At 42.1% G+C, this 24541-nt stretch overlaps 1 protein-coding gene across 3 annotated transcripts; it reads left to right on the top strand.

Moving 5' to 3' along the window:
- The first annotated feature begins 1480 nt into the window (after nucleotides 1-1480).
- Pgant7 (N-acetylgalactosaminyltransferase 7) lies at nucleotides 1481-24254 on the top strand. Of its 3 annotated transcripts, XM_084582367.1 has the most exons (12): nucleotides 1733-2051; nucleotides 2190-2335; nucleotides 2438-2682; nucleotides 4851-5017; nucleotides 7848-8061; nucleotides 9554-9730; nucleotides 10222-10339; nucleotides 11202-11327; nucleotides 12276-12494; nucleotides 13399-13497; nucleotides 15645-15770; nucleotides 20259-24254. In XM_084582367.1, the coding sequence occupies exons 1-12, from the start codon at nucleotides 1991-1993 to the stop codon at nucleotides 20397-20399; spliced, it is 1839 nt and encodes a 612-aa protein (XP_084438493.1). In that variant the 5' UTR covers nucleotides 1733-1990; the 3' UTR covers nucleotides 20400-24254. The 3 variants fall into 3 exon arrangements, with proteins under 3 accessions (XP_084438492.1, XP_084438493.1, XP_084438491.1); XM_084582366.1 differs by lacking the exon at nucleotides 1733-2051 and adding an exon at nucleotides 1481-1611 and having other exon boundaries at nucleotides 2190-2682; XM_084582365.1 differs by having other exon boundaries at nucleotides 2190-2682.
- Nucleotides 24255-24541: the final 287 nt, after the last annotated feature.

The following is a 24541-nucleotide window of genomic DNA, read 5'->3' as shown; positions in this document are numbered from 1 at the left end:
AGACTTTTGGTCAACTATTACCCACCCAAACTTGCAACCAACCAGGTTCCACCTTTGGGCCTGCATTGGCTGGCTGAGAATACCGGTGGCCGAGATCTTCCCAGTCGGTTACCGACGATCAGACGATTTCATTTGGGCACAGGATCCTGCGCAATTCGAAAACCTTTAATGGCTTATGCTGTCGTGGAAAGAAATGTGCCCGCTTTTGCGGCGTTCTGATTGGTGGAGGCGGGATGACGTCATAGTGGTCTCGACCAATCACAGAGCATCATCACAGTATACGCAAATGCGTGACTTATATGGCCATATGCCAATCAATGGGAAATTACCAATGAATGAATAAATTAATTACAAATTGATAACTAATTCAGCACTTCAGTCATTAACGAATTGATGAATAATTCACTTATGTTAATTACCTAAAGTTAGTTATTTAACTAATTAACTAATTACTAATTGGTGCCAGTTGCGCAGCAGAATGCGGCACTCAGGCTTTCCCTTTCACTACTCTAGTCGCTAAAGACCCTCGTAATTTTTTCTCCTGACGTCACGAACGCCCGCCCTTACGTGCTGCCGACAGAGCCAAGCTCAGCGCACATATGTGTCGATGGCCTCGCGTGCGTGATGTGCGCGGAACGCCGCTCCTGCTGAGACGACGACGTATCACGGTAAAGTTTCAGATGCTAACAGCTTTCACTTTGGCGATTGCTTCGGTAGTGGTCTGTATTGCAATAGTGTTGCGAGACGTGTAGGCAGTAATGGCACCAACATTTTTGCAGTGGGGTAGCGGCAGGGCTGCATATTTCAGGTTGGAAATATGTATGTTGTTTTTGTGGCGCATCACTGCTCATATAAAAATGAAATTATAAAATAAATTTGGCTATAAGTTCACAATCACATATGTATTGGCTCATCGTCGATGCGTCAATTGACACAGATTGCATAACCAAATTCGTCCTTATTGTAAGCTTCTGAAGTGCTCAGCAAATTAACATTAATTTTCAGGGCTACGCATATTTATGTGGCCCTGCAAATTTGGGGGCGGCGGCCGCACTACCCCTCGGTTACATTGACTGGCGGGATCACCGGATTTCGTATTCCTTTCGACTAAGTTGAGTCACGAAGGAAATATCTGAGACAGGCGCACGCTAAACTTAATTTCGCGCTCTGTTCTTTCAAAATGGTCGTTGATTTCACTTTTTGTTACATAAGCTGAATATTGGTTAACGGTTGGGTAGTTTTATTTTGCTGTTATCATTTTATGGGCAGGATCGTTTACAGGATTGCATATTGCATGGTTAACCCATCATCTTTGTCTTCGACATGATTTTTTCCACTGTGTGACATTGCAACTTCCATTGTTCACTTAAGTTGCACCAGTTAATCCATACGCTTTTGTAACTAAGAGGCAGATTATTATAGTTTATTGATTATTTTTAATACCACGCGCGTGTACCTCAGCTGTCTCAGCCACGACATTCGTTTCCGTCGGGCCCGACTGTGCATCCGAAACAACGCGGCGCTTACAAGGAACGAGAAAGTTGCCGCAACCGATACCATTATAGAAGAAAATGAGGATGTCAAGGAGGAAGCCCAAGCTTGGACCTACAGGTGAACGCAAGCGTTGCGTATAAATAATCTGTAACTGCGCGCATTTCTCCCAGTGCACCATGATTACAGAGAAACGGGCAGCGCATCTGGAAACGAAAGCGTAGCAGGCGCAGCGTATGTAACGGCGCTCCGTCGGCAGCGACATCAAGCTTTTGTCGCTGCCGGTTTTTTCTGACAAAACTGCTGTCGTGGAGTCGTGCATGCGATGTCGTGTGCGTGTGTGAGCGCATTGTGCAGTTCGCGCTAAACAAATTAGTTGGAGAAGGAGCCAGCCTTGCGATTCGCGTCTCGTCAACTGCTGTTTTAACGCGCCTAGCTTTTGACGTTCGAAGGGCCTTCCGTTCAAACGCCGCCCTACTCCCTGTCGTCTGCTCTTCGTATGCGTGGCTCTGCGAGGGTGACGAGGAACGTTGACCGGCCGTGGTTACTCTGTGTGCTAAGTGCGTATGGTTGTGCAAGTGTGTGCACGTTTGTGTGTGGTGCGATGTTGTTGACCTCGGCATCTCCGCGTTGCTGACGCGTACTTACCCGTAAATAAATCGCTTACGCCTCTTACAAGACTCTCCCGCGTGTCGCAGGCACCCTCGTCGACGTTATCGCCATGAAGCTAGTGAACTTCAGGCGCAGCCGCATCATCAAACTCGTCTGCGCCATCGTTGTGCTCATATTTTTGGTCACTTTTTTTCTTCCCAAGCCGACGGGCGACGAGTTCTACAGAGAGCGAGTAAGTCGTTTTTGGCCCATTGGTGCCCTGCGCGGAAATGTCAGCGGCGTTGACGGTTCGTATGGTAAAATTGTGCATCCGAAACAACGCGGCATTTACAAGGAGCGAGAACAGGGGCTGCCGCCGCCGATGCCCGTGTTCAGGGAGGATCGGACTCAGGGCAACTTCGAGCCCCGCGAGCACGAGGTGCGGAGAGTGAAGGGGCCCGGCGAAGGCGGCGTTGCCTACCACGTACCACCCAGGGACAAGAACAGCGCGGCCGACTCCAACATGCAGTACGGCATGAACGTCGTGGCTAGCGACCACATTTCGCCCAACCGAAGCGTGCCGGACATGCGACTGGACGAGTGAGTACAGCAGTCTCTTCGTAGTAGGTCAGTTGATATGCCGCTGACTGACACGTGTACTGTCAGCGTGTCAAATGAAACGTAAAGGGGACAACTGCAACTGGGAATAGCCGCTAGAAAGGAAATACAGAGGGGGCTTATTGACATCAAAGAGCGCGGTCATTGCGTCTTCAGTGTGGAAGCCACTTGAGCTAGTATTTAATCTTCATCATACAAGATTCCGCGTTGTCTACAGTGCTGCTTCGGTCAAGGCTCTTGGCAAAAAACACTATCCAAAGCTTTGGCTTCGCTTGAAAGAATCGCATTTAGTTTGGTGCGGTGACTTCATTCGTATCCGGTAATCAGCGTTATGGTCGTTTGCCAAAAGCAGTTCCGGCTCTCCATGGCGTTAAATTCCGACCGACTGTCAGGCGTAGCGTCCATTGACAGGTAATTTTATTCAAAGGCTTGCTACTTTACAGTGGTTACAGGATCTCAGTTTGCAGACAGCCACTGCACTGTGTATGAAGCATCTGTTCCTATCCTATTTTCTTTAACTTTACTGTGTGTAATGTGTGATGTCTCTCAAACCTTTGTGTTACTTTCACTACTTTGCATTTAGTTACATGCATGCATTCTTGCCAGCTGCTGCTTGAATCAATATCCGCTTGTCATATTTACAGCCACCCATCTTTTCACTGCACTCTCTTCACTATCTGCTGTATGAAAGCTGGCGATTGCACTTGTCTTGCGAGCCAAAATAAAGATGCTGCCGAGGCACATAAAAGAACAGTTGCTTGTGTCAGCCGAGGCTATCACGCACACATCTGTGTGCTATGATGACAGGCCTGTCTGAATAGTTTGCTCATTAAGTGTTCCATGCCAACGAAGGCCATCGTTGCAGGAAGGAAAAGTTTAGAGCCCACGTCAAGTAGTAAATGTCATCGAATTGCTGTTGTTTGAAGGCGCACTTCATACAGCTCTCCAGTGCGCAGCGTTCAAAAGGTTAAAGTGGCCCCTCAGAACATTTCAAAACTGATGCTTGAAAGCACGGATGATGCCATCAGTGGGGCAGAGCAAATGTTTATGTGTGATCAGGAGAGATATAGTATGCTAGCTGATTATATGTTGGATCCTAAAATCAGTTTAAAGTTTTGTTGAGGCAGTCATATTTTTAATATGTTCAAGCCATTTAGCAATCACTGTTCATAGTGTTGTCATTGCCTATCACAGAAAATAAAGGAATATTGTTAAACAATATAATAAAGGAGTATTGATATTTTCTGCACTTGCCCATCCTTCTGAGGACTTGCACCCATTCTGGTATATTACTGGTGTGTGCTTAGTGTCGTACTATGTTAGAAATATCAGCTGCGCTTTGTCTTTGCAGAGGCATGTCACTGACATTTGAAACCACCTTCCTAGACCTCCTGAGCATTCTTGAATTAACCTGCATTTCAAGAAGCATACATATCTTTGAACACTTGAATTGACATAGTACGAACCAGACACATTGCTGCAGGTGTTGTGGACACCAACACAGATACAGAGCCAACTTAATTGTGAACTCTAGTGTTGTTTTGGAAGGCAGCATTGGCAGGTTTTATGCTTTTGTCACTAGAATGAACATCGATATCCAGGCAGAAGAGCTAGTTTTCTCATTAAATACTGTAACTGTTGCCACCTGTTGGATGTTGCAGGGCAGAGAAGCTTTGCTATTTGCTTATGCCTTTGAGGACAGCACATAGACTTGTCTAGGTCAACTTCAAACATGGCCTAACTGCAAACTTACCTGTTTTTGTCACGTGCCATTCCCCTGCCAAAGCTCACCTTGAGTTCTCGCTGAGAAATGTTTAAATATTATATAAATATCGATATAACTACTGAATATGGGGCAGGTGCCCGGTGTGGAAGTGCCATAATTGTGCTCACCTTTGCTGAATCTAGAGATCTTTTGACAAATATATGTGCACCTGATTACTGTCAGGTGAAATTTGCTGGAGTAGCGGCGTGTACTCCAAGTCATTGATGATTTCAGCAGTCCAACATCAGCTTTACCCATTGCAGCCAAACCGTAGCATTCTCTGCACATCTATGCAGATTGTGTTGATGACAGATCCAGTAGCTGCTCTGTTTTGTCTTGCCTAAGTGTAATTAGAAGTTCCTAAAAACTTGCATGCTGGGTGCAGGTGCAAGTACTGGGACTATCCTGAAGACTTGCCAACAACCAGTGTGGTGGTGGTGTTCCACAATGAGGGTCTCTCAGTGCTCATGCGGACCGTGCATAGTGTCATCAACCGCTCTCCACCTCAGTTCCTCAAGGAAGTGGTGCTGGTCGATGATTTCTCAGACAAAGGTGAGGTGTCTTTTCTGTGCCCCAATGAAGCTGTGTGCATTTTCTTTTTAAGCTCGCAAAGAAAACAGTAATGTCTATTAAGTGAATGTATAATGTGGTGACCAACTGGAGAAGGAGTGCCACTGTCAGGTGTGCAGAGTTTAGGCATGGAACTTCGGCTTGGTTAACCTCCCCAGCCAATTTTATTTGCACTGCCGAGACAAGGATTGCTTGTGACATCATGTCAGTATCTTTGTTCTGATGTCCTCATGCCAATATGCCTTAATGCTTCGGCTTAGGATGAAATGTTTTTCCTACTTTTAGACAGTTGTGTGCAGCTTTCTTGAGCATGCTGCCAGTTTGCTTTGAGAACTTTTTTAGAAGAAATTGTGGCGTAGCAAAAATAAAAACACCTTGTAATATTGGTAAAGAAAAGGATTATAGTAATATGTAAGGAATGTAGGTGAGGAATGCTGTCAGATATTTTGAGAACTTTCACGTCAAGAACATTCTATGCTCATTTAAGTAACTTATGTAGCTCTACCTCCTGGAGCATGTGTAAAGAATTTGACATACATAAGTTTGGTGTAGGCATCCGGTACAAGTAACATAGTAATTTGTGATTAAATCTTTCACTTTTGCTGCAGAATGTAGTAAGTTTGAGTTGATATAGCACAGATACTTAATTTACAGTTTTCAGTGACTATATCAAGCAGTTTAAATGTTTGCACTATTCACTTTGAAAATACTGGCCTACTTGTGCAGTAGGCACTTGACAGTTGGTACTCTGCCTCCCTCGTGGAAATAAATCTGGTTCAAAACACTGCACTAACCTCAAAGAAAAGAATACTTGTGGGAATTTTTACATTTAGACAAAAAAGAAAACATAAATCAGTCATCAAAATGGCATGCTGTTGTTGATGGGTGCATTATTTTTCTAGAGGAGTGATACTGATTGAAAATTAAGGAAATTAATTTCAGAACTAATATATATTAAGGGTTCTTTTTCTGCACATTATATGCCACTGAAATTGCTGAGACACTTGAATCTCAAATAAAGCATGCTACCCCTAGGCCATACAGGCACATTCATATGGCCTGTTTAAAATGGAGCTTATGTCTATATAAGATGATCCTTCACATATTGAGGTAGATTATACCCTAAGTAGATTATACCTCATTATATCTATGTCAGGTGATCTTTTACATATTAAAGTACTATGCGTGTCCCAAAAGGGAAGCGCTAATGCACCCAATTTGCATCTGTCCTAACCATGTTAAAGTGCTTGTAAATAGTTTTGTTTGTGCATGATTTTATTGTGCTTTTTTTCCCCTCATATTGTTTTGCATGTACCATCATGCAAACATTGTGTCCCTGTCATTGCAGTAATGTGTTTGGGGCTGCTATTATAGGTAATTAACAAACAAAGTAAATTTGGTGCACAATTGCTCACTGGTGTGAAGTTAAAAGTCTCTTTTGCTGCTTCCTAAGCTTCCAGAGTTGCCCCTGGTTCCAGAGTAAAGTCAGGACAACAAATAGACCGAGCACGCAACATGCTTTCTGTCTGAAGTCCTAACTCTTTTTTTTCAATCCCGTGCGGCGTGCGGCGGAGTCAAAAACGAATGGGGGTTTAAGAGGTGCATTGGATGAGGGGTGCAGCTGGCGTGTTAATCCGTTTCCAAGAGTAGCAGCTGTCAGCCCTTGCGGGAGTGTGTCTTGCTTGTAGGCTTGTTTCGGCTGTCAGTCTGCCGTAACGCGTCACTTCTAGTTTTTCTGCTGTTACTGCACCTTGCTGCTCCAGCTCGTGATCTTGTTTCTTTACTTATCTATTTGGATTGCGTGTTGCTGCAGTATACCCTTTGCGCCTGCAAACGAGCATGTCTGGGAGGGGCTTTCAGCTTATTTTTTTCCTTTTTAATAGTTTCCTTAGATTGAGAGCTTTATTGCATTTCAGCACATCTTAGGAGGCCCTCAAACTTGTTTCTGTAAGAACCGTGTGGCTCTGAAACTGACCTTACATTTTCTTGCGGCAAATGTTGTGAATTTTTCTTGCTAGTTTCTTACTGAGAAAATTTTTAGGTTTCTGCTTACTGAAATCTAAATCGTTTAAATCATTTTTTGTTCTCGTTGTTATGAAGGTAAAGTGTTGACTTGCGCTTTTCTGCAGCTTTAAGCATTGAGTCTTCTTTCTGGAATGAATTTTATATCAATTTATTTGAACAGCAATTTGACAGTCGCCTACCATCTGCATCTCCTAGATTATTTATGCAAATATTTTTAATCTACTTTAGCACATTTTTTAATAATTTATGGTGGTTTATATTTAGTACTGTAACCATATATAACAAATAATATTGCAGTTAACCTTGCAAGAAGCTGCTATGTGACCAAGTTACAGCATGCATGTTTACAAAGGAATTCTGACTGGCATGAATTGATGATGAAATTTGGGTTTTTGCACTGTTCGCTAGCAGTAAACCAACTAGGAGTAATACAAATACAGCAGAAGCATATCTTTACTTGTGCTGTTGGTGAGAATGATGCATGTGAGTAAACTAGGTAATGTTTATGCTACAGGATAATAAATACAAATTTCAGCCTTATCAATAACTCAACAAGGACCACAACGCTGGGCTACTCGCAGTGTATTTCAGTTATTCATGACTGAGGGAATGTGACAGTATGAAATCCGTTTATAGAGCAAACATGCGAGCCTGCAGGGCATGATGCCTAACATAGATAGGAAGTGTTGTGTGGCATACTGGGATCTCATCGTTTTGTAGTTTCATCTGTGAAGTACAGCACCTGATGTAGCTTTCTTCTCATCGTGTTTAATTCAATCGTGTGCAGAGAACCTCAAGGGTGAGCTGGAGACGTACATAGCGCGCAACTTTCCCCGAGGCCTGGTGCGTCTGGTGCGCAACAAGGAGCGGGAAGGCCTAATTCGCTCACGGAGCTATGGTGCGGAGCAGTCTCACGGTGACGTTGTCCTCTTCCTGGACGCCCACTGTGAGGTGGGCATCAACTGGCTTCCACCACTGCTGGCACCCATCCGAGCCAACAGGTGAGGGGGAACAATACTCGGACGTAGAGTATGGGAGTCTCTTAACATTTTAACTTGGGTGCATTTGTTGAGAAAGTGTGCTTGAAAGAGTGCTCTTTGCTGTTTGCAAAGTAACATATTGTTTCCACTTGCATTGTGGTCATGTTTTTGTCATATCTGGTAGCTACATAGCAGCTTAACAGAATCCATCATTTCTTGAAGGACATTCTCCCATAGTGGTGACTGTAAGCAGTCAGCCAAGAAAGTTGTCAAATGGCGAATTGGCCATTGGATAAACTTCAGCGCTCACAAGAAGCAAACTTGGTGTTGGTGGGAGGTGTTATGTTGATCATTTGAAAGCAGTGCTAGTTGGGCGCGCATCAAAACGCATTGCTGTGCATTCCGTCGTGACCGAAGAAAAAAAGAAAACATGGTTAAAAAAGTAGGCTTTAATCATTGAGGCTGGAATTTGATGTTTTGAGTTTGTTACACACTGAAATAAAGATGTGGCAATGAACGGGCACCTTTGTCAAGAAACACTGTGCTGGCATAGGGCATGTAGAAATGTTTCGAGCCAACTGCCGTCTGTTTTCAGAGTTCCTGCTATCTGGGATGACAGCCAGATTTCATCCTATTAAGGTAGACTAGAAGGAAAACCAGTGTTCCACTCAAGAGATAATTTTAAGTCATGGCTGCAGAATTGTCAAACATGAACTTTTGCTGAGGGTGTTGCAGCTTTAATGGTGCTTGCATAAGTAATGGCCAGAATTTTTATGATTAAATTTTATGCTAAGAAGAGCTAGCTAGCTTGTTTGTCATGCAAATGCGATTATACTGTTCCTATAGCCCTTGTTGTCATTGCTTCCTTTATCCATTTTCTGTGCGTTGGGTAGCCAGCTGAATATTCCGCCTTCCAATTGCTGAATTGCTGCCTTCTATTCTGCCTTGTCGCATTTAAAATGTTTTGAGTTTCAGTTGAGCTGTTAAGCGATGTGAAACGTCATTAGTGTTGTATCTGGAGAGCACCCGAAACCTTTGTCTGCACGTACAGTACCTGCCAAAATTAACGGTCGTTCATTTTTTAATAATAGACATGGAAAGCTTCTGTGGGTTCCCGATAGTTTTGAAATGTTTTTTATTCTGTCGTTTGTTATGTTATAAGCAATGTTTGAAATGTTGTTTATTTTGTGTTGATGCAGTAATGCTTTAAGCACACTTTTCGCGTCTCTCATAGCCTGAGTTGCTTTGGGACGATAAACCCCGCAAACCGAACTTTTTTTTTCCTCATTTTCCCTTGCTTCTACACCTTCATTACTGAATATTTATTGGGCCTTCCTGTCAGGTTTTCTGACCCCTGCATAAAATTCGACATATACGATTCCTGTCTGTGGTGTGGGAGCTCTTTGCTAATTGTCCCGTGCCTCGGTTCCTTTCTTCATTCCTGGCAAAACTACCGTGTGGAGAAACATTTGTTCACGGTATCGGCGTCGACTTTCTTGCGTTGCCACTGCAGGCGTGCTATGACAGTGCCAGTGATTGATGGCATTGACAAGGACACGTTCGAGTACCGGCCCGTGTACCACGGCCGGCAGCACTTTCGGGGCATCTTCGAGTGGGGCATGCTGTACAAGGAGATAGAGATCCCCGAAGAGGAGATCAAGCGCCGCAAGTACCACAGCGAGCCATACAAGTGAGTCCATCTCCTGATCTAAAGAAAGCACAGTACAAGTTAAAAGGTGTCGCACTTCAGTTGTTGTCTTAGCTACCCAGGCGGAATAAAATAAGGCCCAATATTGACAATGTGCTGTTTATGTATTGGTCCGATGCCGGGCTATGCATTGCCATACAAGTGAGTCCTTCTCTTGACCTAAAGAAACCCAGTACCAATAATGGGCCAATTGTTTGTGCTGCCTGAGTAGCTGGGTGGTTTGCTGCCTAGAATTGCAGGGCGAAGAAAAACGGAAGGAACATTTGTATTTCCCCCCTGCCTGTTGGGCACAAGGAATAGAAATAATTACTTGTGACCCGGCGATATCTAAGCAGAGGGTATAGTATAGGCATAGTAAACCATTAAAATGTAAAAATAAGAGAAAAGTGCATGTGGAAAGAAGGGCTGCATACGTGTCTACTGCAGCTGCTAATGACTTCTGAAAATTGGGGAACATGTTTTGACGCTTGCAGGTCACCCACGCACGCTGGTGGTCTCTTTGCCATCGACCGCAAGTACTTTCTGGAGCTAGGAGGTTATGACCCTGGCCTGCTTGTTTGGGGTGGTGAGAACTTCGAGCTGTCTTTCAAGGTGCGCTGCTTTTGAGTCCTGTTACTCACAAACAGGCACACCTGATTGCCGAAGTGCTGGCAATGCTATAACATTACAACTATAAGCTGTTGACTCCATTGCTTTGATTTTTGCATCATGCTTTCATGACTGTGTCTGCGTACCTCTACACGACCACCTGCACGAAGCTATACATCCATTTGGGTCATCTTGCACGGTGGTTAGATGTTTCCCAGAAAGTGTCTAGAAGTGGGAACATAAATGTAATGAAAATGCATCAAAAGTGTATTATATTGTCACTTCCAGTCTGGTTACGTTAGTTCCGGTCTTGAGAGAAGTATGCGACAGTCAAGATAATTTTTTGTCATTGAGGCTTCTAGTTCTATCACATCAAAACGTGAGTGGTTCTTAGTTCAGGTGAACTATCTCATTTGGCAATTTATGTTTCTCTTACATATAAGGCAGAATGAAAAGCTGACTGTGCACTGAGGATTTTGCACACAATAATTGAAGTACTTCGCATGGTAAAACATAATCTGAAACCTTTATTACGGTGTGACTTTTAGCACACAGCATTGCTTTGGCATTAAGCATTTAATAATGAATAAATTTTTGAAGGCCACTTTTTAAAGTATTATATAAAAAACACCTCATCTGTGTGCTCGAATGCATTTCATCCTGATAATTTCCATTTCTTTAGCAATTGTTCTATCCTGTTATGACATTTTGATGCTTGCATGCTGATTTATATTTGCAGTTGTATGTTTGCTTTGAATTATTGTTCACCTGTTCTTTAGCTTTCCACACTCCGTTGGGCTTTCTGTAAACCTTGAAACTATAAATGAATCAACTAATCGATGGCCCATTACCTCCCATCATGCAGATCTGGCAATGCGGTGGCGAGATTTATTGGGTGCCATGCTCGCGAGTGGGCCACGTCTACCGCGGCTTCATGCCCTACAGCTTTGGCAAGTTGGCCAAGAAGCGCAAGGGACCGCTCATCACTGTGGTGCGTATGCACTTAGCCGAAGCCACTGGTGCGAGAGGGCCTGTCGGCTGTGTAAAACATGCACCAAGTGTATCCGATAACATGTTATTAGATGCTCAACTAAGTCCACCTCGTAGAAGACATAGAGCGGCCCATATACTAGCTAGATGAAGGAATGGGCATGCGGGGAAGTAGACACTTTGTACACTTGTCTTGGCTGGGCTTTGGCTGATAACCCGGAATTAGCTGTAACAGTACGACTTTTCTCAAAGCAGAGCTCAAAGATGAGTGCTTGTGCTAATTTCTATATGAGCTTATTAAAAAATATTTACTGTAAATCTATTTAAAAAAGGAGAGTGCTCCATTGAAAGAAATTGATTTTGTCATTGTGGTACAACTATAAATTAATAGTAGAATCCCTTCACTTTTTTTGGCCCAGCGCTAGCAAAAGTGAAGTGTCCACTTCCCGACATGAACTGCTCTTTTCTAGATACTAGAACATGCAGTGGCGGCTCTTTTCTACATAAGTAAGTTTGAGGTACTCTATCGTGGAGTTTTTCCAGCGAAGAAAGTGATCCTGTTTTCTCTTTATAGTGGTATTCAAGTGACCTTCTGTAGCGTAAATGGTCTCACTGCCTTAGCATATGATTCTAGGGGCGCAGCTGTTCACGTGATGCACTCACGTGGCACTGAGCCATAGAAGGTATGTTGGCAGTGTGATGGTTCCAGCTGCAATGATGATGACAATAGGTTGTTTAAAAAAATGTCATAGAAACACTCAGCGGTCAAATTACCCCTCTTGATAACAGCAAAGAGAGGAAGCTTCTATCATTTTTTTTTTTTTGCCCTTAGCTTTGTCTGAAGCAAACAGTGAATGTTTCTGGCATTTGCAATGTGTTTCCCTTTTTGCGGCATTTTGTCATGCCAGCCCCTGGCACTGACGCCAGCATTTTGCTCTCCCCTCTGCAGAACTACAAGAGGGTGGTGGAGGTGTGGATGGACGAGTACAAGGAGTATTTCTACACCCGGGAGCCCCTGGCCACGTACTACGATGCGGGCGACCTTACTTCGCAGCTGAAGCTGCGTAAGCGGCTCAAGTGTAAGAGCTTCCGCTGGTTCATGAAGAACATCGCCTACGACGTGCTCAAGAACTTCCCCCTGCTGCCTCGAAACCTCTTCTGGGGCGAGGCAAGTATTGTGTCCTTGCTCCCTTCCTCCTCCTCTTTTCCTTTGGGCCTTTCTCGTCATGCAGAGAGGCCTGGAATCATCCGTTCCTAGCCGTGCAACTGATTCGGACTACAAATCATAGTGGTACCAGCTAGGAACGTTTCTAGGCTCTAATGAAAGGTATTGATGTAACCTCACCAGCCCTGCTTCAATGTCATATTGTGATGGAAAAGGTTGTGCGGTTTGTGCTGTCACCTCTCCAACTGACGACATACTTTTCTGGTGTGCAGGTCCATTAAAGCATACCTTGTGGTATGCTCAAAAATCTTAAATTGTCTCACTTTTGGTCTTCTCCTTCTTCGTTCCAAGACAATATTGTGTTCCAAACAATAGGACAGTTCTCAAGGAGATGTGTGGAAACTGCAAGCCCAAGCTTGCACGTTGTCTGTGTAATAATAAGCAGGCCCCCAGTAACCAGCCACTATTATTAATGCTTTTATTATATCATTAGTCATCAGCAATATTTTGTGCCAGCCACTGTAATTAATACAGTATTGTAATCATGCAGACAGCTCCGTTAAGCTTTTCATGTAGTACATGGTGTCTAGCACAGGTGCTTGTATCTAATATTTGCATCATTGCTGGCTAGTCACCTGGTATGCGACACCTAATGCATTGGTGACCAGCAAGAGCTATGTGCAGTATGCTTTGTTACTGGTTCGGTCCTTCTGTGTTGGCCAGTCGGACTCGCTGCATATGAGTGTTTTTTTTGTTTTTTTTTGATGTACTGATTGGGAGTGGAAATGAGCAAAGAATGCATTGTTCCTTATAGCCTAGTGCCTTTGAATATGCAAAAAGTCGCTTTAACCATTTCAGGAAAGCATTCAAGAAAGTGCGCTCTGCATCCTTGTCCTTTATCCTGCAGATTAGGCATGATGCAACGGGCCAGTGTCTGGATGCCATGGGTGCTCACCCGCCGTCGACGGCTGCATTGTCGGCCTGTCACGGAACCGGTGGAAATCAGGTACGTTTCAGCAGTTGCTGGCTGTTCTGTTCTGCAGTGGTTTCACATGGTTTTCATGTGCAAAACTATGTGAAATTAAGACTGAATTTTCGCTGCAAGCTGTAGCTTTAAAGACTTCGTCTGTAACTTGCCTGTGCTAACAAGCTTGCTTTGCTTCTACTTTCTGTAGCCTGCTGCTTGATGTTAACTGAAATAGTGTTTTCAGCAGCGAGTGCTAGTTTACCTGTGCTAACTGCGTATGGCTGTATGGCTGTATGAGATGAGCATGTGTGCTGGCAAGCCTAACCTGAAGGAAGGTGACCGCCTCATAGCATTTTTCTTTTTGCTTTTTGCTTAGTTGATGTTTGACACATTTTGTGAACTCCTGTTTTGCCGCAGTCCTTGATTGCTTCAGTTAATCTTCGTCAACGCTTACCTGTGGTGTCAGAAGCACTCTGATGCAACACTTAGCTTTGCTGCATAGGAAGCCTTAACAATATGGTTAAAGCAGCCTTGGCTATCACTAGACTGCAGACTCAACCTTGGTTAACTTAGTAAGCATGGTAACGCAGCCTGCATAATCGCAGATAAAAAAGAAAGTTGTGTGTGAACACTGAAATTTTTAGATAGGAAATGGATATGACTAGGAAGAAAGAATGCCTTTGAATATAAAATATTGGATACATGATCAACGTGAAAAATGGTCTGAAGATATAGTTAGTCACATATAATTGCCCTTATTTCTTTGAAATTAGTTTATAGTGTTATCAACTGGAATTTAACGAAACTGTACCAACTCAGTACCATAGAAAATAATGAGGAGGCTGTATCACACAAGCAGCGAACAGTCCATGATGGGAATAAATTTTCGGTGTGCTGATAGAACAACGTGAATGTGACAAACTAAGGGCAACACATATTTGCGTCAGAACAGCGAGATAGCTTTGAAAAGAAAAACTTACCAGTAACGTGCAGCTGGGTTTGGACGACTAGCTAGTGTGTGACCGACAGCTGCTGTCACTATGAGCCAGCGGTAAAATTAAGAAACCTGAAACCGTGCGGCCATCTAATGTTCTTGACTAGTGAGAGGCACTTTCCTATTGTTGTTGCGCCTGCCTTTACACTCGCATAAGAAGTGCGCGAGTTATTAATGCATTATGTTATAGGTGAGACTTCTCAATCACTTCCCCTGTCAGTGACCCTCGGCTTGGCCCTGTTCATGGGTGATTAATGGGCTTAGTAGAAAGTTTTGCAAGTGGGCTTTCCTGTACGCCATTGTAAGCCAAAACAACATGGCGGAATGCCATCAGGTGTGAAAGCATGCAACGCATAACGCAGCATGAAAGGGCCGAACAAAAACAAAATGCACACTATAGCGTTGAAATTGTATGAGGCAGCTGATCACGTTTTCAACTGTGGGATGTTGAAAAGCCCACTTGTGGAATTAGTGTGCGGTTCTTGACTAGCGTTGTTCACATGATAAACGACAGAGAAGAGAGCAAAGAGGGCACTTTAGTACTGTCTTCCTGACACTTTAAACTCGATGTTCAGATAACTGTAAAATTATTGTGGCTTCTGCTCAGCCAGATTTATGAAAGTCGGCGGTATTAGCTAGGTCACTGCCGAATATTCATAAAATTTCTCATATCTGGAAATACTCGAATGTTTATCTCTGAGAATCAATAATGAGCTGAATAACAAGCATATTAAGTGCGTATTGGAAATTTCAAATATTTGCACGTGCCTGGCTTTTAAAACTAGCAGCCTTGGTCACAGTTGTATGAAACAAACTAAAAATGCATAACCATAGTTACTCTGCCTGAGTTGCTAAAGTGTGAATGTAAATTTATTAATATGTGGCCACTGTCAGACGGCCAAGACTTTACCTGTTTTATTAAGGAACACTAACACACCCTAGAGTCCTTTAAAGCAGCCAAGCATCATGTCTGGGAAGTCGTGCAGCTCTTCAAAGTCGACCTCTGCAACTTGGTGGCGTGCTCTTGCACTCAGCCCCTGGCGCTCCAGCTATGCGGTTGGTGGTCTCCCGCTCAGCAGGCTCTGTGGTGGTGGACGCTTAATTTCACATTTTCCACTGTCCACATTCACCAAGTGGTCTGCGCGTATTTCCCCCCACCCGACACCAGCGCGTCTTGCGCCGGCGCTCGCAGGTGTTCCGGCTCAATGCGGAGGGCCAGCTGGGGTTGGGCGAGCGTTGCATGGACGCCACGTCGAGCAGCATGGAGGTGGTGTACTGCTCGCTCGGAACCGTTGATGGGCCATGGGAGTACAGCGTGGTGAGTGGCATGTGCCTCCGTTTGTGGGCCTCCCTTTCACTTCGTCTTGGGTTAGACCTGGGTGGCTGGAGCTAGAGGGGCTACTGTACACGTAGCTCCAATATGAAAGGGAACTCTCTGGTTGTACTCAAGAACAATGTGTTGTTAATTATGCATTGATGTTGGAAATGCCTTATGTGCTTTTATAGACCAGCACTGGTTTGTAATGTAAGGAAGATGGAGCAGCACTCCGACTGGGTCAACTAGTGGTGAGAGTAGGCTTAGCACCTATGCAAATACATGGAAGCAAGGGATTTCGAAGAAGTTTTCTGATTTCACATTGCACCTACGATGTCATCCCTTTACTGAGAGTAGCCATGAAGATCCTGAAACAGAGTGCAGAAGTACAAAGTATCATTTCAACGGCAGAGTATATTTAAAACACCGTTAATGTATGGAGATACAAGGCGAGAGCACTACCATTACACATGCAAGCTTAATTTACCGAAATATTGTGTTTCTTTCACAGAGTCCCATTGTAGGTGGTCAGCCATTAAAATTGGGTGAGCCTTCTTTAAGAAGAGCGTGAAAGGTATTCCTTCTCGTTTTGAAGGCATTTTATTTTTTTAATACGTTGTGGTAAATGTATGGTGAAGCTGCACACATCACCAAAGGGTGCTTCTCCCAATGCTCACTCTTCTTGTTTAGCCTGACGTGCGGTTAGTGATACATCCCCTCGCAAATACTGCCATTCAAACGATACAAAGGTTTACATTGAGAACAGTGCTCAGACAGCACGATAAATGAACTGTGCACAGTAGCAGACGACAAACACGGAGGTAGCACTAGCGGACACTGCAGCTGTGGGCTGCCGTGGGTTCTCCATTGTTGTCTGCTGCAGTGTGCGGTCCTCTTTGTTTCCTTGCCATGGTGTTTGACAACTGCCTGCTTTTATAAAATAGTGCTGCTTAGGCTGTTCAGTTTCAATGGCAGTATTCATAAGCAAATTTAGGACGCGGGATTGAATCCTGGCCTCGGCGGCCGCTTTTCGTTAGGGGCGAAAAGCAAGGTGCCCGTGGGCTGTGCGATGTCAGTGCACGTTAAAGAACCCCAGGTGGTCGAAATTTCCAGAGTCCTCCACTATGGCGTCTCTCATAGCCTGAGTCGCTTTGAGAGTTAAAACCCCACAAACCAACCATAAGCAAATTTAGCACATGTGGTAGCATATGTCGGAAGCTTGCGCAATTCAGAGACACACCCAGTGGATAGTGCGCCTTTGAGGGTATGTCCAGTTTCACATAATCAGGGCGTTTTAAAAACAGGTTGCCTTTGAAATGATGTAGCATACTTTGTCACACTCTTCAGATCACCCGCAAACATTTAATGGCTGGAAGCATTCATTTGTGCATTTTCAAGCAAGCAATTATTTTAGTTAGTCTTGCTCACATTGTTTCAAGTGGTCATGCTTCCGTTTCCTGCCCCCATATATGTTTTGCGGTGTTTTGAAAATTCTCCGCTTGTGATATGACTCTTCATGCCTTCACAATCTATTCTAGGACATTCATAGTTGCTCTTCAACAAGAAATAACATCTTAGGCACATTGTTTGGTTCAGTTGATGGGGTTTAATGTTTCAAAGTGACTCAGGCTATGAAAGAAGCTGTAGTGGAGGGCTCCGGACATTTCGACCATCTGTAGTTCTTCAACATGCACTGGCATTGCACAGCACGACATGGGCACCCCGCTTTTTGCCTATATCAAAAAGCAGCTACTGCAGCCGGAATAGGCGCATTGTGAAATCAGAAAATTGCTTTAAAAACTTTGGTTTCCAAGTATTCGAATCTGTGGCTGCTAAGCCTACGTTTCACCCCCAGTCTGACATGGCATCTGTAAGAGCTCCCTTTGTAAAGATGGTTTTGTTTGTATTTAACACAAAAGAAAAAGTACTTGCTAGGAACCATCCTTTTCACTCCATTCACTGTCATGGAGTAATTATTGGTCGATTGTGGATAATGTGTTCCCTTTTATATTGGAGCGGCTGTTACTTATAATTCCCCACATTAGTCATTTGAATTCAGAGAATGAGCTCTTCTTTGGTGTAAAGTTATACATTTGATAAAAGATTATCTTTCAGACCAGTACTAGTATGTGAAGTATGATGGCCACTTATCAGATCATGTTCAGGACCTCAGGGGTTGGTATTATATTTTATCTCAATTTTTGCTTACATAAAAGAGGCCTAGCATTAAATCTTTATGTAATAGTTCAAATGTTTACAGATTACATTATTTATAAGAAAATTAGGTCTCATGCAGCTCAAATAACTTTCAGCAATGTATTATGGATAATGGAAAAATGGTGTCTAAAGTGGAAGATTATGTTGAGTCTTGAGAAATCAGCTTTTATGACTGCACCGAGAAAAAAAAAAGAAGACCCGCTCATTTTCCTCCGTGATGTTAAAAAGGATTCCCATAAAAGCAATTCAAGAATACCAATATCTTGGAGTTATCACCTCCTCTGATTGGAAATAGAATAAACATGCCTGTTATAATTTATCACCAAAACAACTTTTCATGATTTTTTTCTTTGAAAAAGTTGATCTTGACTGCCTCTCTTAACACACGAAGTTACTGGTATACTGTTGTCTTGTCTGTTCTATACCTGAGTGCAGTATCCTGTGTTGTTTTCCATGCATGTAGCAGTGCATAAATAAATAGTAAGCTCTGAAAAAAGCTCATAGAAGGTGTGCTAAAAATAAGTCTGATGTTTTACTTAGTTTCTTCAACTAAAATATATACAGTACATACAGAACATTCCAACCATTCAGTGAAGTATAAATTTCATGTGGACACTTTTCATTATTCAGTTTTTCTGACAAGCCAGCAGGGAAGAAACATTTTACCAGAGAATGTCATTAATCCTGAATGTTTGCAGTTTCCTCTTTAAATGGTCAAAATTGTTTGAATAAACCATTATAATTTGGAATTTAGGTTCTATATTGTACAGGTATTATATTATGCAATATTACAAAGTCTCTAGAAAAGTTTGCAAATGCTGGTAATTACTGTGCTGGTACTTGCGTTCGATGAACTTGTGGCTAGTTTTTGTCACGTTTAAAACCATCACATTGTACCACAATTCTGCAACAGCCTAAAGCCATGGCTAGCAGTACTGTCCAAAATCAAATCAAATGAGTCAATCAATCACAGCTCTTAATTTTTCACTGTATAATTAATACATCCATAATATAAGTACCAACTTTATTGACTAGTAAAATGTGTTCATTAGGCTAGTAAGTGTGGTAGATTTTGTTGACATTTCCCACATAAAGAAGAGATATCACTCATTGTGATAGTTTTTTTTTAAAGAGTGCCATATCCATTTGAGGAACACTGTAGCGAGAACTTTGTGTTTTACTTGGTTTACAAAAGGTCGAAATCCTGGCTCTTGTTTGGGTATCATAGCTATGTAGAGGTGCTGAAATGAATATTAAATAAAATACAAATAACAGTATTCCTAAAGTCATAAAGCTGCTCTAATATTTCTGGGTTTGTGAACACCACCATAGAAAGGTTTGATTTTAGAAAAAGCACAGTTTCTGCAGCTGGGTCTACGTTTTCATCCGTTTACTAAGGCTATAGTGACTTCTCTCCAGGGAGTTCTGAGAAACCCTATGCTAAATGGGCTGGGTTGCTGGCAATCACAGCAATTCATAGGCGAGACTTGGGCCATATAGAATTCATAAAAAAATCATGAAAATTCATAAAGGAATTCATAAAAAAATCATAAAGAAGTAAAAAAGTTTTATTAAAGGATTACACAGTTAAACTCAGCTGAACTGCATCAGACATTTTAGAGAGGGCTGATTTATCTCCGCTTGTCCATTTCCTTTCTGCCTCTTAAGCACAAAAGGTTTAATTCAGATTTATTTTTCACTTGAGTGTTGTTTCCCAGCAATCACTGAATTGTTTCTGACCTGCTTGCCAAAGCATAAGGAATGTGTGGGGACCTCACTAGAGAGACCTGGTTGCTGTCACTATCACTTTCCAACTCCGTAGAGGCGAAAATTAAATATCCAGGAATTTTTTTTGATCAGTCGCCTAATCGAGAAAGCTTAAGCACCCTGTTTGTATGTGGGTATCTATTCTACAACATTTTTGCAATACTGGTTGATGAAAATGCCATAAAGAATAAGTATCAGGAAGAAATGCTTCAGAAATGTATTCAATAAAAGTCATTTTATGACGTCTTCTAGCCTTTTTGTCCAGTTATGAAGTGGTTCATTCCTAACTCCTGAGGTTAATCTTTCTTTGCTGCAGATGAAAAGGCTGTGTATACCTTTTTTTTTTGTAGCAGTATGGTCGTGCTCAATTGAAGGCTGATGGGTAGAGTGTACTCTGTTAATTGAAACCTACTCCACCTCTAGGGATTCCCTAATCAACATTTTATTAAGCCTTCACTGGTGTTGCGTCGGAACTGAGACGCTTGTGTTTCTCGCACACACGCACAGGACACCTCGCATCTTTACCACAAGCATCACAAGAAGTGCCTGTCGTACAGCGAGCGCAACTATCGGGTGCACCTCGAGAGCTGCGATGATGGCAACGCGAACCAGCTGTGGACATTCCATGAGATTCAGGACTCCTCCTAGTAGCAGTCCCTAGGAACTCTTCCCATTTTTACCAGGCCATGCAAGAATCACCTAGTTCTTTCATTTTTCTCCTTCTCCTGGCCAGGGGAGTTTTTCCATTGTGCCTAAACATTCATTAAGGGGAGTCAAGTTTCCCTGCGAGTGCTGTGTGTGCTGTTTTGACTCCGGTGAGCGATCATTACCAACTTGTTGGGCGTGAGGTGATTGGGTGACTACACTGTGATGGCAGTGATCGTCAATCCGGTGACTTGGCCAAACCTAGCTTTTGTTTGTTCTCTAGCATCTGTGTTATTCTCCCCACTGTCACTGTTTTCTTTGCCTGCCCGTGCTCCTTCCTTTCTTTTGTTCATCAGCTGTTTTTGTTATGCAAGACTGAGATTTGTAAAGACCTCTTCTTCTTGGTGCGGTTGTGCATACTTGGAATGTATGATATCCATGACACCACTCATCTGGTGATGAAATTATGTTATATGTGCTTGATGTGCACGAGGACGAATTGAAGGAGGGATGGTCACAGGCTTGACTTTGCCGATGTTGTCCTCTTGGTTTGAGCTGCTGTTTATACAACCAGGGCATATCCTTTTTCTTTCGTTTCTCGGTACTGGCTATGATCACACTCTTGTTAAGACCGGTGAAACCATCATAGGTTCCCTTCCTCGTTTTCATAAATCACTACTGATCATCGCTTATATCCTTTCATCACTGGTCCTGGCATCCGTGTTTATCAAATGATGTGGGTCAGAGGGGATTACATTCCAAGTGAAACGCTAGATATAGTACTTCTCTTTTTGCTCAACTTATTTTTACACTGTTATTTTTCTTTTCCCTCATCTGTTTTTCTGCTAAGTTTAGTCCATTGTTGGCAATAATATTTCGTTTTGTTTTTGTTCTCCTGTAGCTTGTTCCCTCAGTAGCAATAACATGTATTGCAGTAAACCATTTTTGATGCCACACTTGCCTGTTTTAAAAATGTTTTTTTTATTTTATTTTATTTATTTATTTTTTTTTTTTGAGGTGCATTAACTTGATTGAAATTTTGCTTTTTTTTAACATTGTCCGAATGAAAAGAAACTGCTTTTTTTGTGCTAGCACCTTCAGGTCGGGCTGTAAAAAAGGCTTTTCAACTTCCTTATTATAACACTCTCTATAATTATGTTCTCATAGATATCTGAGCCAGAACTTATTACTATACTGTACTTCCATGCTTATTGTCATTGTTATTGTAATAACTTTTGAAAGCTTCAAATCTATTACAACCAGAATTTGCCCTGACAACACAAATTCGAAGTTGATTTCAAGTTAGTAATGCTTAAAGGTTTAGAGTAAATGCATGCATCATAATACAGCCTTGGCTGCCGTAATGTTTTTTTTTCTTGCCCTCTCAATAATCTTCAGTCTCAACATATCCTGCATAGCTGTTTATTATTTCAAAGGCTGTCTATTATTTCAAAGGCTGGAATACGATCTAGCTTTTCTTTGCCCAAAATTATTAAGCTATTGTAATAATTAGCATCACAATCAAGAATTGTTTTATAGCAAGCAGCTCAGTATGTTTTGCATGTATATATGTCCCGTAGTCACGGGCAATGTGTGTCACTAAGTGGATGGTAAACAAATGCAGCATCAACTGATGCCCGCTGTGTCGGCTTTCCTTCTATGCTTAAAGCTCTCAGGCAGGAGTTCGGTTACTTTGCTTTTGTTCACATTTTCTTTCGCTTTGACAACTTTTAAGCTATCAGTTGCAGTTTCGCCAAAAGCACTGCCAATAAAGACTCAAGGATATGTGAAACTTTCACATTTTGGAAATACAAGTTCCTTAGAACCCATGCATTCTTTTTCGTTTAACTCAACATTCCAAAACGAAATCATTGAATCATGTTAGATTTCACAGTTGCCTCTTGATTACTTGCTGCCTTCAACACCTTGCAAAAAAAAGATGCAACTTTTAATGTTGAAAAAAAAAAAGAAGTGATATTGCAGTTTCTAAACTTTCCTGAAATTTTCTCATCTTTGCTACAAAGAATGTTTGTTCACTAGAATCATAAGTGCAAGAAATGTAGAGCTGATAATTGCATCCTAAAATATTTTCCTTCTTCCACTGAACCAAGCAATTTATTTGAGAGTAGTGTTGAGTTGTTCTGTGAGCGCCTTATATTGGCACTCAATACAATGTCGTAACATACGTCGTAACATATGTGTGCACATAGAGGGAAATTTTTTAGAGCAATTTTCCTTTATTTTTTTTATTGAACAAAAACAAGCAGAGTATGATATGGCATATATGTGTGTATGCTTGTGATGTATATGTAATGGAATACAAGTGCTGTTTATTATTTGATTGAGAAGTTATTTCTCGAGAATGGTTGTTTCTTCTGTCTCGTCGCTTGCTTGCATATTTTTTGTTCGTTTCGTTCAGAAAATGATATGAAACGTTGAAATGCAACGTCAAGTACTCCATCTTGCCTCCAAGGCAGTGTGTGAAAGTCTCAGATGTGTGACTGTGTTCGTTCTGCGACACACTTTTCTCGTGCCTTGAAACAGAGCAGTGCGATTTGCAAACAAAATATCGCAAATGCTGCATCCAGAACTGTGGATCGTATAGTGCAGTTAATCTAAATAGACAAATTGATTTGTTACTAGCTGCTAAATGCAAAATTTTGGGGCCAATCATAGCACTGCATTAGTCTATAAATTCCACAATTAGTATTAACATCCTGTTCATATGTTTTATTTTTATTTATGCATACTTGTGGCTATTTTGTCTTGCCCTAGCAGGAGTGACAACAATATATCAAGTGGTGCTATAACAAGAAGCAAGGACCAGAAACGTACAAACCATTAATGCAAACAAATTATAGCACTGAAAGCAACAAACGATATGGAATTCTGAGCAGATATATCTACAAGCAATCTAGTTCCTCCATGAATTTGCTAAGTTTCAAACTCTACTGGAATAGAAAACCAAAAGCACAGTATAACATATGGTTTTACCTGTGTGTTGGCTGTACTAGTGAATTTATAACGTGCATTTTGAGGCTCTATGTTTTTAATGTTACCTTCACTGTTAGCTGTGTTAACTGTGAGCGGTTACTAACGTGTCTAAGAAATACTAGCCGATCACTGGCGGTACCCATGGCAACAAGCTATGCATTGCATAGATATATATGGAATATGCCTGTCATTGCCGAGTACAATGCACTCTGGAGTCTGTTCATCAAATGATGAGTGAAGCTGTCTGTGATTTCCAATAATTGCTCTGTACGTATTTCAAGTGTCTTTTGAACTTTTGGAGTGACGTGTTTTCTCATGATATCAAGCAATTTGCCTTTTAAATGACGTGGCTACTGTGTTTGCCTCTGGCACGTTTCATAACTTATTCTACAAGGAATTTACAACCTCATTTTGTGTTGGCCCCTTAAAGCAGCCTGTGTTCAGTAAAGTCATTTTCGCTGCTTTAGTTTACTGGATGAAAAAAATTGTTCTTATTTTGTGCCCCCACTTCAGAATTAATTTGACCACGAGGATGTGTTTGTTAAAGGTCTATGTGAGAACTTTCTCGGTCGTGAGGTATGCTTCTCTAATGTCAGCATGTCATCATGATTGTTGTAGTTCTATTCAGCAAATGCGTTGAATGGTCATTGTGCGTTTGCAGCTTCTGTGTGGAATTTAGAAACATTGAAGTCCTTTTTTTTTTTTTTCTTTTACTGGCTCGTACCAGACTTTTGGTCATTTTCTGAGAGAACATTCCATTCACACGAGCATCATTTTGCCATGCATTAGGAGACATTGTTCTCAGTGTGGATGCTCGAGTGAAATTTCCGCGTGGTGCGTTGGGAATAAAATGCGTCACAACTGTATCGTCGTATTTGTTGTGCCTTGTTTGTTTTCTACCGCAGCGCACGGATTCTTTCACGTCATAGCCACACATTCGCGCTTACGAGAATTCCACGCTTAGGATTTCACGCTTGTACATAAAACGAACTGCGTGCACTATAGCCGCGCGGCTTCAAAATTTCGGCATGTTTACGCACTGATAACATTCCAAACTGAGTCCTTACCTCATTGAAACGATCAGATAGATCACAGCCTGAATTCGAAATTGATAGTACCAGAATACGCAAATTACCGCGGCCGCCGACTGT

Source organism: Amblyomma maculatum, chromosome 10, assembly GCF_055883805.1.
Source record: "Amblyomma maculatum isolate TAMU_Amacu chromosome 10, ASM5588380v1, whole genome shotgun sequence".
NCBI classification, from domain to species: Eukaryota; Metazoa; Arthropoda; class Arachnida; order Ixodida; family Ixodidae; genus Amblyomma; species Amblyomma maculatum.
The sequence above is the reverse complement of the archived record's forward strand: the minus strand, read 5'-3'. Positions and strand labels throughout refer to the sequence as shown.